Here is a 15,341-nt window from a genome sequence, read left to right on the forward strand (position 1 = left end):
TCATTCGGTTTAGACAACCCTTGGGAGCACAAAAGAGAGAGAGAGAAGTTGTTTTCATTTAAATAATGTGTTTTGCACCAGAGCACTTACTATTTTAGACTTGAAGATGTCGAGCAGGCCAGACAGGTGGTTATACTGACTTGGCACCTTCCGCAGGTGGACCATCTCAAAGTCAGTGCGCACCCCTGGCCCCTGGCACTCTCCAGCATACATCCGTCTCCACTTCTGCTGGATCTGAACAAATATGGGGACCTGGCTGAATAAAGATACATCAAGAGGAAAAATAATTAATACAAAATCTTCTGTCATTTGGATAATGCTCCAATCCATTTCTTCATCTTGTAACCAGGTTGCTACTCTGAATCTACCCAAGAGCTGGTTGACAAATTCCAGTATTAAGTTATCGCTAGTTCCTGGCTACTGTTACTGTTAGTTGACCTAAACAAACTTTGTTCCTCTTTACAATCAGTGTTGCTGAAACCTATTTACTGTAACATATTGTCATGTTACCACCACCTGTGTACAAATGGAATAGTCAAAACATTGGCTACACATACACTGTTCGGTAACATTATTTGTTGTCAACAGGAACCTTGAAAGTTAGGTTTGCTATATCAATTAGAATAGTTTCAGTTAGTTCAAAATGAGCTTTGAGTCAATAATACCATATACCTAATTGTCAAAACACCAATTTCAATTTGTCTGATTACAAATGTCTATACCACCAACACCATATGTGAGGATGTAAACCTTCCTAAATTCAATGTCATTGTGGCTCAGGAAGTAGAGCAGGTTGTCCACTAAACAGAAAGTTGGTGGTTCAATCCCTGACTCAGGACACTAAACCCCCAACCCAAACCCTCTGTGCCTGCAGTGAGTGAATCATGTGTGATGGAAAAGTGCTGTGTATAAAAGCACTGTATGATTCTGTGTTTGAATGGATGAATGTGACTAAAAGTGCTTTGAGTGGTCCATGAGTCTAAAAACAGGTGAAATTTTTGACCATCCTCACATCTGTACAGCACCAGCTAAACAAAGCAAGCACCATAAAAAAAAAAACTCAATGCAAGGTGGAATGACAAAAGGTAATAAAATGCAGGTACAAAATGCTCTTAAAGAATTGATTGATGTGTGTGGTGAAGCAAAAAGCATGCATGAATCTGTGTTAGGTCTGTTACTGTGAAGGAATTTTTGACCATCCTCATACATTACATCAGTACAGCACCCGAAGAGGAATAGAGCATGTCTCATTCCACACATACTCCCTTCTCTCTTCGCAGTGTCCAAGGTCAGGTTATACATAAAGGGCCAACCAGCAGTATATTGCAGTGTCTACGTTGTAGGGACTTTCTTACCTAATTCAAAGACAGACAGAGAGGCACCAAACTCCAACTCTTTTGCGCATTACACCAGTGGCAAGACGTAAGGACACAAGTTGATTTAGGTATGCATGCTTTAGACTTAACTATCGTATAGGATGTGAACACCTGCATGTAACAGAGAGTGACAGCAATTCTAGCCTTGCGTGGATGTGCTGCTGGAATGGGTGACGCAAGGTGAGGGAGATAATTTAGGATGCTGAGTGAGGCATCATCAGACTTGGGTGTTGACAATTGCTCATATTAATCTGTTAACGTTGCTATTGTGTCATCCCGGGTCTCTGATGTACTTTAAGCTTGCAATAAACCCTTCTGCATAAGACCTCAGCTGCCGCATGAGTTCTCCTTTCACCAGCTTCCAGAAAACTTCCATCACAGATATAAATACACTCCATTTCACTTACACAAGGCAATTTTGCAATAACTTCTCATGTTTAGATAAAAATCCCATATATCTATAAAATAAATATCCTTGTTTAATTAAATGGTAATTAATATAACACAGATTTATTAATTCATCAGAACTCCACTCTGGATTCAGACTGACATTTAGTTAATTCTGGATTTATAACAACTGTTCACCACAATCTGACGTAGACTGTATTTGAGCACCACATCACTACCATATTATGTTGTTCTGTGAGCCTTCTCACAATTTGGCTGAGTCAAACTCTGCAGCAAATTTTTGCTCCATATAACCCTAACCCTTTTATCCATTGTATTGTACAGCTTTTGTCATTCCTCTGCTAAACAGATGTCCTACTGGTATTATTGAGATAGTAGGGTTTGTGTTGATCTCATGATCAAAAAGGGGGAAACTGTATATTATATTATATTATGTATATTATATCTGTACAGGAGAATAGTGCCTGTCTTAATTCCACAATTAACCACAAATCCAATGTGGTAGCGAAGTATGACACACTTTGTAGCTCATTTTCAACGTGGCGCTATTCTCATTAACATTGGCTGTTTGTGTTGTCTGTCAAAACATCGATGAAATGAGTTCTATCAAAGCTGTATCAACCATGTCTTATATTTCTATCGACAAAAAGTTATATCGAGATAATTATCTTTATTGTTTTATCACCTAAACTACCTTCTGCCAAGGAGACTGCAGAGGTAGTCCTGTCCAATGTTTGTCGGCTTCATGGTTTTCCTGGGGATGTAGTGTTGGACCAGAGACTCCAATGCATATCACAGCTCTGTGGCAACATTATGGATCCTGAGCTCATCCGGGACTTTGATCGGTCTCATCCGGATCCTTGTTTATGTTTGCGGCTCCTAAATGCCAAATCATCCACACATCTGTGGTTTATCAACTCATCAAACTGCTGCATTATTTAAGACTCTTATCGCGTCTTGCATGAGTAAACCAAATACTTGGCAAAAATATACTGCTATGATGGATTAATCGCAGAGGTATATAAAAATGCATGCATACTCTGTGTCTGGAAAGTGAGGCCAAATCTGCATCCTCTCGAATGACCAGCAAAGGGCGAATCGACTAGTTGCAACAAGAAGTTCATGTCCATAGAAGTGATCATTACTTGAATAATAATAATAATAATAATAATAATAATACAAACTTTATTCATATAGCACCTTATAAATAAAACATATAGCACCACATAAATAAAACATTAAGAGAGGATCACAGGAAGACTAGTCTATAAAAGTGCGTTTTGAGAAGAGACTTAAACGAGGTGATACATTTCGCCATCCTGATCTACTGAGGCAGGTTGTTCCAAAGTCTGGGGGCATGAATGGCAAATGCTCTGTCACCTTTGTGCATAATCCTGGACTTTGGAACAACCAAGAGGGCAGCATTTGAGGATCTCCGAGAGATTTTGTGCTACAGACGGAGAAAAGGGAGTTGCAATTATCTAACCAGGTTTATATAAATGCATGAACGACTGTTTCTAGGTTTTTGGCAGCGAGAAAAGGCTTAATTTGAGAATTCTTTGGTTTGTATTTAATTGTTTCTTCTTTTTTCTTGATCTACAAAATTTGTAATACATTTCATTGTTACTCAAGAATCATCTTTCCAATTGTTGTTGTCAAGCTTCAGTGTTTAGCCCAGCGGTTTCACAATCATCGAATGTCGGCGGATGAAGGTCGTTGGAACAATCCCAGTCTCCCCCATTCTGCATGTCAAGCTGTCCTTGGGTAAGATACTGAACCGCAAATTCTTCCTAACAGCTATGCCAGAAGTGTGTGATCAAAAAATTGCTGCACAGACATGGACTGTATGAATGGGAGTGTGTGAATGGATGAATGGCAAAAACTGTACTTTAAGTGTGTGGTCATCAAGATTAGAAAAGCCCAATATAAAAACAGACCTTTTACATACAATGAAAGAAAATAGTAGGTTCAAATAATGAGAAATCACACTCACCAGCCACTGTTGGCCAGAGAAATGGCGATGGAACTGAGGAGAAGATTGCATTTTGACTCACTGACGATGGCCTCACAGTTGGTGCCAGGGGTAATGACCACAAATTCTCGTATACCATACCTGTCACCACAAAAACAGTCAAAGCAGAAAATATTCATCAAATAATGTAGTAATAACCAATTAGCTGCAGACAGTATATACAGCTTTAATGTAGTAATTACTATGATAATAGTTAGTCTTGATTTTAATGTATGTATTATGTGTGCTAATAAAAAGGGCACCACTGCACTACACACACAGAAAATTGCATCTCATTGAACATGAGATTGTCCTCAAGGACAAACTTCATTCATGTTTGCCTATCTTGGAGAACCCCATCCCTCTGTGAAAATCACAGAAGGATCTCCATTTACAACTTAAATCACTAACAAAAAAGCATGTTAGCATTTAAATATTATTTTCCACATGGACGTACACACACAATTTGAATTAGAGGGATATTTTCTACAAACATGCCTGTGGTGGTTTAGATGGGCTACCATTTCCTGAGGTCCCAGAGCTATGGGAGCTGAACACTAAAATATCAAATTTTAAAAATCTTGTTACATGAGTTACTACACATATATGACAGTACAATGTATTAATGGAACAGTAATTTTATTATTTATAACATGCTTATTACAGATATAACTGCTAAAAAGTAAGAAATGGAAGGCACAAGACACTCAATAGCCTGACAGTAGTCTGTCACACAGCACAAGGGGCCACAAAACAACATGGAAATTCAGTAAATTCTCTAAATGGGAAAATATGCATTTAGGGAGGTCCTGAAGTAAAAACTAAAGAGATGTTGCATATGGTCTGCAGTTGTCAGACAGGAGTTGGTCAATAGAGTATGTCCCTGTCTGTTTAAACTGATAAATAGCACATATTCAGTTAGCTCTCTAGGACAGAAATTATTCAAAAAGAAGAGATTGTCTGTCCTGTGACATAAACACAAAGACCGTTGCAAAAAATAATCCAACAAAATAATAATAATAATGATAATAACATTGTTAAAAATAACAATGCAGTCATTGGCTTCATGAAACAATGATGATGGTCTCTCACCTGCAAGGACTGTTTGTTCCCTGAATGGCCCCAATAGAATGAATGAATAATCGGTTTGTTATTCCTGCTTGCTGTTGATCAAATTTTAATAGATTTTTTTTAAATGTCATACATTTTTAATAAAATGTTTTAAATTAATTTGAGAGTTTATTTAGGCTAGGGTTCTTTATGAAGGAAATATTACTTTTAAATGTTAATATGAATTAATGACATTTTATGAATATTCTTATTAAATTTTTCAGAATGATTTTCAGAAATTGGTAATATTGAGTTTGGCATGCATAAAGCAATGTGATTACAGCTTCTTTATTTTAAAATGTAGATCTAATGAGTAAAACTGATTGGATAGTCGTATAATAAAAAATTGCAAAATATAGCAGCAAGCGGCAATGAGCAGCTTCGAGCATTAATTCGCTCAATAGGAGGAAGCAGTTCAATATGAAGGAAGCAGCTCAATAAGAGGAAGCAGCAGCTCAATAAGAGGAAGCAGCAGCTCAATAGGTAGAAGTAACTCAATAACAGACACATTGAGGTGGACTTATGTGTGAACTGTGTGAGGGGCGTAGCCTGTCAAATGTAAAAGCTCCACCATGTGGCCGATTGGGCTCAGATTTCTTGGGCATTACTTTTTCATCATTCCCAATGAATGTACCAATTTCTATGTTTCTAGCTTAAAATCTGTAGTAGAAATCCTGCAAAATATGCAAACGTTTGATAGGCCACGCCCACTTCCGCCAATAAAATCGTCACTTTAGATGTTAGTTTTTAGTTGCCTAGAGCATTCTGACCAAATTTCATGGAATTTGGTTCAGTGATTACTGCGCTATAGATTTTGGGAGATTTTAGCGCCCCCTATGGGTAAAACTCGACATGCTTTGCTCCACCTGTTTTCGGACACGATATAAACTTATCTACCCAGTTTGATGATTATTGGACCAAATGTTGATTAGTTGTGGCCAATGTTAAGCCCCTCCCCTGTCAACATTTTTGGGGTTAATTGCAGTTATGTTTTTTAACTGATTCAGCTCATTTATAATTGAAATCTGTATCTCTGTCTCACAATGCTGTGTACCAAATTTGGTGTTGATAGGATAAAAAACCAAAAAGAAGATGTCACATGACCATCACATCAAAGAACTCCATCACTGCAGACTTCTATGGTCTCATTGGCTTTTTTGTAGAACACAGGACTAATAACAGCGCCACCATAAGGCCAATTGAGCTCATGTTTCAGAGATTAAAATGCACAACCTGATTTCTCTGAGAAATCTGGTTTCTCTTTGCATGAAAACGTAATGAACGACTGAACTCACCATCTGACCAGGCAGTGGGCTCGAGGCGGGAAATCATTGTTCATACACAGAAGGTCCTCCATTGCCAAGGGGAAGGCATCTAGACAGGGAAGAAGATTACAAAAAGTTGTGTCAAACACTGAAAATTGGAGGGTTGATCTCATTTTAGGGTGAACTATTTCACTTGTTAACTCCCACTTAACATTACTTTCAAATCTCATCACAAACATTAGGCTAAAATGCAAAAGCTAAAACATTGCTGTTAACTATATCAGGTAACCTACATATTATGGAACAATCATGGCCATACCTTCCTCAATCTTGTCCTTCCCAGTGTCCTTCTCACGTTCTTTTTTCAGGAAGTGGTGAGTTATGAGGAACTTAAAGTCAGCAAAGTTTATTTCCTGAGACTTTTCCCCCCAGGTGCCTCTGGTGTATTCACCCTGTGTTCAAATAATGTTACCTTATAATAAAGTACAGTCAAAGAAACTCTTGGCAGCACACTACTTAGTGGTGTTAATTACCTGAATATTTAAAGATTAATAAGAGTAGAATACCTTTTCCAGGGACAGGTTTCCTGCTGAGTTCCCAATCAGCTTCCAGTCATTCAGCACTTCCTCCACTCTGGACACAAACCTTTAAGCAGGTAAAATTTGTTTTGTTGTGAGCAGTAAGGATTGGTTGTACGTACAGCGCCCACAGTTTGCCCACTTCCTGATTCTATTTTTTACACACATGTACATATGAACACACATACACAAATGCTGTATTATCATTTCAAACACACTCTGTTTGGCACTGCATAAAAATATATATATCTAATGATTGTTAACACCATGAATCAACACATAACAATGGACTTTTGGCTTGTTCTGCATCTTTTAATTTATCCCAATGGTCTAAATGTGTTAAAGGACTACTCGCCTCCAGGTTCCTCATGCTTCTTTTATCTTAACATACACACAGCACCTGAAGTGTATGGAGTTCCAAGGGCTGGCCGATATGGGAAAAACACGTATCACGATAATTTTTTTGCATGACATTCATATTTTTTGCTGAACTGAACAAATCAGTTTATATATGATGAACGTGAACGTGAGAGAGAACACCACTCACGTTTTACCACACAACGCATGATGTCTCCACAGAATGAAGTTCAACACCACGTTACATCCTAAATCTGCGGGAAGAATTTATCTGCCGCCTGTGTCACTTGTTGACCTGCGCCAGTGTTGTGCCAATTCACACTTAAAAAGAACTAGTTCAAAGTTCAGTTCATACAGATGAAAATAAATTCTGAAGTTAAGTTCACAGTCCCAAAAATGACCTAGTTAACGTTCTTTGTTCCGTTTTTTTTAATGGGATGGTTATGATTAAGATGACATACTTAAGATCATGTATTTAGTTATTAATCGATGGTGTCTGATCATGTAACCAGATTCTCTGGTCACTTTAACACTGAGTCCTGGCTGCACACGTCTCGTGTTGTACTGAGTGCACACTTAACGTATTCGACTAATTTTTCATGATGTTTAAATGTAACCTCATAAACTCTGGAGCGAATCAAACAAACACTAAGTAAACTCCATGTACTGATCAGGTCATGAGACTGTGTGTGTCGCTGTGTGAGTAAGTTGGGGCTGGGCCTGTGTAAACTCTAACTCACTCCCAGTCTCAAACAAACTGGGCTTCAGGAGACGTCTGTGGAGACGTCATGCGGCATCGTTTTCATAATTATTTTCCATATCGCCCAGCCCTACTGACTCCACACTACCACTTGTGGCATGATCTTCAAGAGTCTGACTGAACATTCTGGATGACTATCCTGGGTATCCCCTATAGGTATTTGATAAATATCTTTAATCTAAACAAATTAATTCAATTAAATCAATGCACGCTTTAAGCACAGATTTGTGGGCAATGTTAGTAAATGAGGCCCAATGAGAGTCTTTTGTCCCCATTTAGCCAAGTTGGCTAAACGCTAGGGTGTTCTCCAATGCAGGGGACATTGGGCCTCCTTTACTAACAGTGTGTACGCAGAAATCTCTGCTAAAAGCGTTCGTCAGAACGTTTGACACACGAATCTGGGATTCATCAATATGTTCGTACCTAAATTTGTTCGTACTCTGCGAATAAATTTAGAACTTCCTCAGACTATGTGTACGCACAAATGATGAAGGCCCGGCTGTCCTAGCAAATGTAAACACACACCATTTTAACTAAATGCATAGTATATTTAAACTCCATTTAATAAAAAAATAAAATAATTGTAGATAGCACACCGCTCTCTTCATGACAAACGAATGTCCTTATATGGAGAAATAGAGGCGTGGCAGAGAGCGGACACGCGCCTGTCAATTTAGAATGATTCTGATTCACAAACATACGCGTGGTGGTGAGAACAAAATCAGCTGTGTGTTAGTGTTAGTAAATGAGTCCCATTGTCACAGCACAGAGAGCAGGCCTCTCACCTGAGAATGTGGACATGATGTTGTTCTTGGAGAAGAACTTTAAACTTAATTGAAATGTCTGGTTAATACACCAACCACTGATGATTTTTCATAGGTTCTGATTGTGAGTGTTCATTTCTGATTTATTTATTTTTGTTTACTTAGACTGTTTTGAAGATCCTTTTTTTGTTGTTAGCCCAGAGAGCAGGCCTCTCGCCTGAGAAAGTGGCAGAAATTTGTTGATTTCTTTTTGTTTATGTAATTAATAAATGATAAGTCAAGTCCAACATGTTCTTGAGTGTGTTCCTTACTGTTCCAAATATTGGTGATTTAATAAAACCCAGTAAATAACCGCCCCCGCTTCTTCTTGCGTACCGCTAACCTATGGTTACCTGTGGACTGAGAGGATCTTAAACCCTCCCCCTTTGTCTATGTACCATACCATGTATGTCTGTAAAACCTCAACTGTTCCGGCTGCAGCTGATTCGCTACCGGGATGTGTTCAGGTCATGCCGTCTTTACCATATGCGTCATCGTGGTGCATTTAGGTGTACCTCGGGAAACTGATTAATATGCACGTAAATGTCCAAGGAAGTTGTTGAACATGCAAACGTTTCTTTCTTTTATAAATGTATGTTTCTTTATTGACATCTGCTTATATTGAAGAAGTTAACGTCATTATACCATCATCTTAAAAGATGAGTTAAGACGACCGCGTTGCTCAGTCCGAAGCGTAGATGACGTGCAGTAAAATAACATGACACGTATATTGTCACACAACCGCGATGATGAACCTTGTTACCACAGGTACCTTGTTTGTGTGTGTAACATGAAGCAGATGGTGTATTGCTTATTTGTGTTACAATGAGCTCGCCTACCGTTCCCACTCTGACGCTGTTGTGAAGTCGGTGATCTCAAACACCTCCGACTCGGGCTGGAGAAGACATACACTGGTTAAAGTAGACCATGAACTCAGCACGCATTTAGACACATACACTGCACTGACTCGTTTTCCTTAAAGAACTCATTTAACATCAATGGAAACACTTACTTCGCTATCGGCAGCCATGCTAGTATCCTGATTAAGCTGTTTTCGTTGTTGTTGTTGTTCTGCTTCTTCCTCCTCCTCTTCTTCTTCTGCTGCTTCTGCTTCTTCTTTTGTTAAATGACTGTTGGCAAATAACTTACATGTGCATTACCGCCACCTTATGGAACGGAGTGTGGATCAAAACGGCGGTTGAATCTGGCTGGATTAATTTCTTTTCCATATTCACGTGCATTCAAAGAACCTAAATAAGCCCTGCATCCTACACCCCCCTAGGTTCTCCACTGCATAACTCTGACATTTAGTGTTTGTGGGTTCCTCTGAAGAGCTTCCTAAAGTACCTGCCTCTGTTGCCACTCATTTCTCCTACTCTCCTCTGAAAGCTACTGTGGTACTGTCCCACTGTTCTGTCTGACTTGATTATGCTTTTAATATCATCCTTGCTATATGTGACAGGGTCAAAATTACATGTGCATGCCATATTTAGCTGTGTTTTATTAGATTTCTGTTTTTATTTGACTTGCATGTGTTTTATTATATCTTACCTGGCTTTCTGTGATTTCTGTGTCCTTTATATACTAATCTCCTTGGTGTCTGTTGTGTGGTGTGTGTTTTGTTTTCTTTAACTGTTGTAATGCACTCCAATGACCCTGGGAGCGACACAACCACACCCTATGTATTTACCTAATTACCTGATGAGTGACTGGTGGAGAAGGGTCTGGCTGCAGCGTGCAGCATTGAGGGCTTGGCATGAACCTCCAGTTAAACCTCCAAACCATAATGCGGCCTGTAAAATTGGGAGGCGTGGTGTGAGGGGCGTGGCATGAGCCTGTGGCACCTCAAGCCAAAACCCAAAAGCCAAATCCTCCAGAACTGTGGTACCTAAGCTGCGCCATATAGAGGCCATTTTTTACCTCAAACCTCGCTGGAGATGTATTTCTGTGCAAAAGATTAATTCTACCAATAATACAACATACATGTTATGCCATCCCAAAGGTCTGGAAACAATTTAAAACTAAAACTCCATCTTCGTCAGTACAAATTAAGATAAATTGTTTTGTTACCAAACTGACACAAACATAATAACAGAACAATGCCTGGGGCAGACAGACTGTTCTGATTATTACAGTTTCCTGACAAAGTCTGGGCACTCCAGAGCAGACTTTATTCGACTGGCTCTCTCTTGTAACTCCTTCTTTATGTCCTTGTCGACATGTTGAACAAGTCAAAGCCAAGTATGTCCAGCTCACTGAGAACATTCAAACAGGCCATAACAACAATGTAAATGATAAAACAGACAATAAGTGCATTCAACCATAAGGGTACAAACCCAGAACAACAAGAATCAAGCATGTATGCGCCCATCCTTGGAGGACCGTTGAGAAAGGATGGCTCCGACTCCACGCTGGAGGCATCCACCTCAACCACAAACTGCTTCCACCTCAACCATGAACTTTGCACAGGATACGACCATCCAATGCACTGGCCCCCAGGGGAGAGGAAAGGGAAGGATCTGGAAAGCAGTCTCCCAGCGAACTGATCAGTCCATTAAATTAGCACCAGACACTGAGTCCACCAGCGCTGGTTGGCTGAGAGAGAGAGAGAAGAGGAGGTCAGGATAATGGATAGATGAGCTCAGGAAGGACAGAAAGGAAACGTGGTATGACTAACTGCATGGGTTACTCCGAAGCAACATAGGCGCTGTAGGAAGAGTCACGTGACTGCCTGGCCACTACAAAGGACACTTCCGAAAGTTTGCCCCTACAGGCATGGCAGGGAAATGCGAGTGTATGATCTCTCTCATTCTCTCTCAAAAAGTATTTTATTCATCTTTATCGTCAGCGCTATAAGTTCAACCAACTCCTCTGGAAGATCCAGGAGGACTAAGTGATCTTTGAGAGAGTCAAAGAGGCCGTTAAGGAATGCGTCGACCAGCACAGCCTGATTCCATCCGCTCTCTACCGCTACAGTCCGGAACTCAATGGCATAGTCAGCCTCTCTTCTCTTTCCGTGCCGGAGCTGGACGATTGCTCGGGCTGCCTCTTTCCCCAGAGCGATCTGCTGAAAAATCTGGGAGAAAGTCTTAGAGAAGAGCTGCCGAGAGTTCAAGATGGCCGACTGGCGACTCCACTCAACGGTGGCCCATGCCTCCGCTCTGCCGGTCAGGTGGGAGATGATGTAGGCTACTTTGGACCGGTCAGAGGGAAAAGCCACCGCCTGGAGCTCAAAATGTCACACTGGGTCAGGAAGGCACTGCAGTCACCCGACTCCACCGAGAAGGACACTGGGCGAGACAGGTGTAGCGGAACCATGGAAGCCGCTGGAGCAGGAACAGGAGCAGGTGGAGTGGGACCCAAAAGCACGACTCGATAAGCTCACAGGTAGGTACAAAAGGCATTACTGGATGAGGCAGGGTTTGGTACACAAAAAGACAGTCCAAGAATTCAGGCAGAGGTATCCAAAATCTGCTTGGCAAAAAAAGGTCAAAACGTACAGAGAGCAGGTTGTAACATGAGGGAATACACCGGAAGAATAATGCTGGAACACTGACACAAAGAGAACAGGCGATCTGGCGCAGACGGAGGGGAGCACGGGTTTAAATACATAACACAAAGACAATTGGACACGGGTGCCACACATTAGGGAGGCGCAGGTAATCACAGGAGTAAGAAACCTGAAACGAGACAAGAGGTGAGTATGACAAAATAAATCAGGAATACAACACACAAAAACATGAGGGAGAAAACAAAACATGACCTCAACTATCTTGGAGACGGGACACCATGAAATGAAGTTCTTACCAAAGCCACATTTTTGTGTAAAAGAGATATTTCCACTCCACATGATCAAATGCCTTTTCCGCATCTAGATATCACAACTTGTGGTAAGGACATCGTAGGGAGATAGTAAATAGTTATTAAAATTTGTCTTAAGTAAAAAAAAGAATGTCTCTTTTTAATGAAGATTGTTTAAGGGAAATAATAGTTGGTATCACAGTTTCCAGATGCAGGGCGAGCATTTTAGATGGCAATTTAAAATCCACATTCAACAAACAAATTTGGCGATAAAAGCAGCAGGCAAGAGGGTCTTTATCCTTTTTTAAAATAAGGGAAATGGAGGCACGATTGATTGTTGGAGGTAGACTAAGTGATTGAAAAGACGTACTGATTAGAACAGGCCCAGGGGCTAATTTGGGTTGGAATTTCCTATAAAATTCTACTGAATAACCATCCTGGACATATGCCACCTTGCATGGACATAATAGCAGTAGATAGTTCAGTATTAGATAGTTAGATAGATAGATTCTTCAACCATATTTGGGTGCAGTAAAGGGATTTCACGAGTGGAAAATAAAGTTATCAAAATCTGCCATGTCCGAGTTGGTTTCAGAGGTGTATGATGAAGCATAATAATCCTTAATCATTTATTCATTTTAACAGGGTCAATTGTAATCCCTGTAGATGTCCAGATCTGGGGAATTTTGTGAGAGGATGTAGTTTGTTGCAACTGGTGGGCTAACTACCTACTGGCCTTATCACGTTGTTCATAATAATTGCTTTGGGACTTAAGAAGTAGCTCAACTGTGTGATCTGAAGTCAATGTGTTGAATTCTGGTTTGGGAAAGATATATGTTCTTTATATAAATCAAGGGTTGGTGAATCGGCATATGGAGCATCCAGCCAAGCAATAAGTTTGTTCTGTGAGTTTTCCCATTTTCAGTTTTTTCTCATGACTTACATAAGAAATTATCTCTCCTCTAATATATCTATATAAATCTATAAATCACCTATTTTATCCATTCCACCAGTTTAGGTGAAATCCAAGGAGACATAATAATACTAACATATGCATTTCTTGATCCAGGAAGTACAGCTAATTTAGTTCAGAATACCTTATAAGGAAATTAAATGGAAGGAAAGTCCAAATCAGTTTACAAACCATGGGCTCCCAATTGGTTCTAAGGGGTGAATCGGTCCAAATTCACCCCTTAGCCCTACCAGTTGGTCCTACCCCTTGGTTTTGCGTGTGGCCATGAAGATGTAGTGTTGTCCCATTTCTCTATGTGATGTAAGGGCACTGGCCATCTAGCCCTTCAAACACCCCTTCAAACATAGTATATTCAGGACCCCCCTAGAAACGAAGGGGTAGACGAAAATTCCTGCATCCTTTAAGAACAGACCACTGCAGGTAAAAGAGTTCCAGGGATATACCAACGTCTAGTCTTGGGCTTTGACCACCTTTATGTACAGTATTTACCGACCTTGTCTTAGCCTCACGTCTTTTTGATACCTCTGCCTGTCTTTTTGGCTTCCGTGTACCGAACCCTGACTGGAAATAAAGACCACTGTTTTTGGAAACTGGACATTGTATCAGAGTTGTGCTTTCGGTTCTCAGTTCATGAACGCATGGAGAAAAGATCGTGAGACAAGAGGAGGAACTACGGAGCCTGAGAGAAAATCTTGCTGCTACCAGCAGCCAACACACCCAGATGCCGACTTCATTTGGTGAGCAACTTACCTTCCTCACCAAGCATGTTCAAAGACTCCATGAGACAAACGTTCCCAGCGAAGCAGCGAGCTGACAGGCACGGCTTTCCCCTCCTCCACCGGTGCCGAAGTTTCAGCTTCACCTTTGTTCACGTCTGCCATGCCTCCCAGCGTCCCCATGACCAGACTCGGAGGTTTTCCCGCGACTCCGGTGACTGCCGCTCGTTTTTAACGCAGTGTGAACTCCATTTTGAACTGCCGGCTGTAGCATTCCCCACCGACCGAGCCCGTATCGCTTTTATCATCTCACATCTCAGCGGTCGTGGGCCACAGCAGAGTGGAATCGCCGGTGTGTGTGAGCCTCCAGGTGTGAGCCTCCAGGTGTTCACTACCACGGCCACCAAGGTTTTCCAGCGAGTTGATTGTCTAAACCTTGTAACCATATAGGCTTACATTACATCATGCATACATTTTATTATGACAAGATTCTATATCAAGAAGGTATGAACAATAGCTCTGGAGGGCATGTTTGATGAAGACTGAGTCAATGTCCTTCTTCTGCAGCTGCTGGTACATCATGTCAAAGTGAGGCATGATTTGATGAAAAAGCTGCAGGAAAAACTGGAAATCATCATCCTGCAGCATCCTCTGGAAGCCAGATGCCTCCCTCACTGTGGCACTATCAAATAAGCTGTCGGTCCTGATGGTCTATGAGGTCATCTAGGTTCTCTAAAACAGTGTTCACGATTCTGCTGTTGAAGCTCCATCTTGTGGACGATGCTCTTGGCAGCCTTCGTGCAACAATCTGGTCGAGGATGCCAGTGTGTTTGGATGTTCAGGTAAAATAACTGGCAATTACACTGATATCGGAAAAGAAAACTCTCACTGCTGGGATGCAAGAAGTGGCTTGCTGCATAACAAGTTCAGCTGGTGTGCGTAGCAATGCACATAATGGGCATTTTCATAATGTTCATGCACCTTTTGTTGCACACCAGCCCTCTCTCCCCTCATCACACTGGCCCCGTCGTATGCTTGCGCGATGAGTTTGCCTTTTTCATCCTCAGAGATAAGACTGTTCAGTCTCCCCAAAATCACACTCGTAATGGAGTTGGCCGTTGCATCCAAGATAGGGACAAACTCAAAGAAGCGTTCCTGCACAGCATGGTTCCCGTCGATGTAT

At 40.9% G+C, this 15,341-nt stretch overlaps 1 protein-coding gene across 2 annotated transcripts in view; it reads right to left on the reverse strand.

Annotated features, from left to right (window-relative positions):
- Positions 1-9,792, reverse strand: part of rab3gap1 (RAB3 GTPase activating protein subunit 1) — a 52,690-nt gene extending 42,898 nt beyond the window's left edge. Inside the window, exons 1-7 of one of the 2 annotated variants that reach the window (XM_034571136.1) lie at positions 9,681-9,792; positions 9,508-9,563; positions 6,737-6,815; positions 6,490-6,622; positions 6,201-6,279; positions 3,778-3,897; positions 91-256 (exon numbers count right to left, since the gene is read on the reverse strand). In XM_034571136.1, coding sequence (XP_034427027.1) covers positions 91-256; positions 3,778-3,897; positions 6,201-6,279; positions 6,490-6,622; positions 6,737-6,815; positions 9,508-9,563; positions 9,681-9,698 — 651 coding nt within the window. In that variant the 5' untranslated portion in view covers positions 9,699-9,792. The remainder of the gene's footprint in view (positions 1-90; positions 257-3,777; positions 3,898-6,200; positions 6,280-6,489; positions 6,623-6,736; positions 6,816-9,507; positions 9,564-9,680) is intronic. The other variant, XM_034571135.1, reaches the window with a different exon arrangement.
- Positions 9,793-15,341: the final 5,549 nt, after the last annotated feature.

This window comes from Hippoglossus hippoglossus, chromosome 19 (genome assembly GCF_009819705.1).
Source record: "Hippoglossus hippoglossus isolate fHipHip1 chromosome 19, fHipHip1.pri, whole genome shotgun sequence".
Taxonomy (NCBI): Eukaryota; Metazoa; Chordata; class Actinopteri; order Pleuronectiformes; family Pleuronectidae; genus Hippoglossus; species Hippoglossus hippoglossus.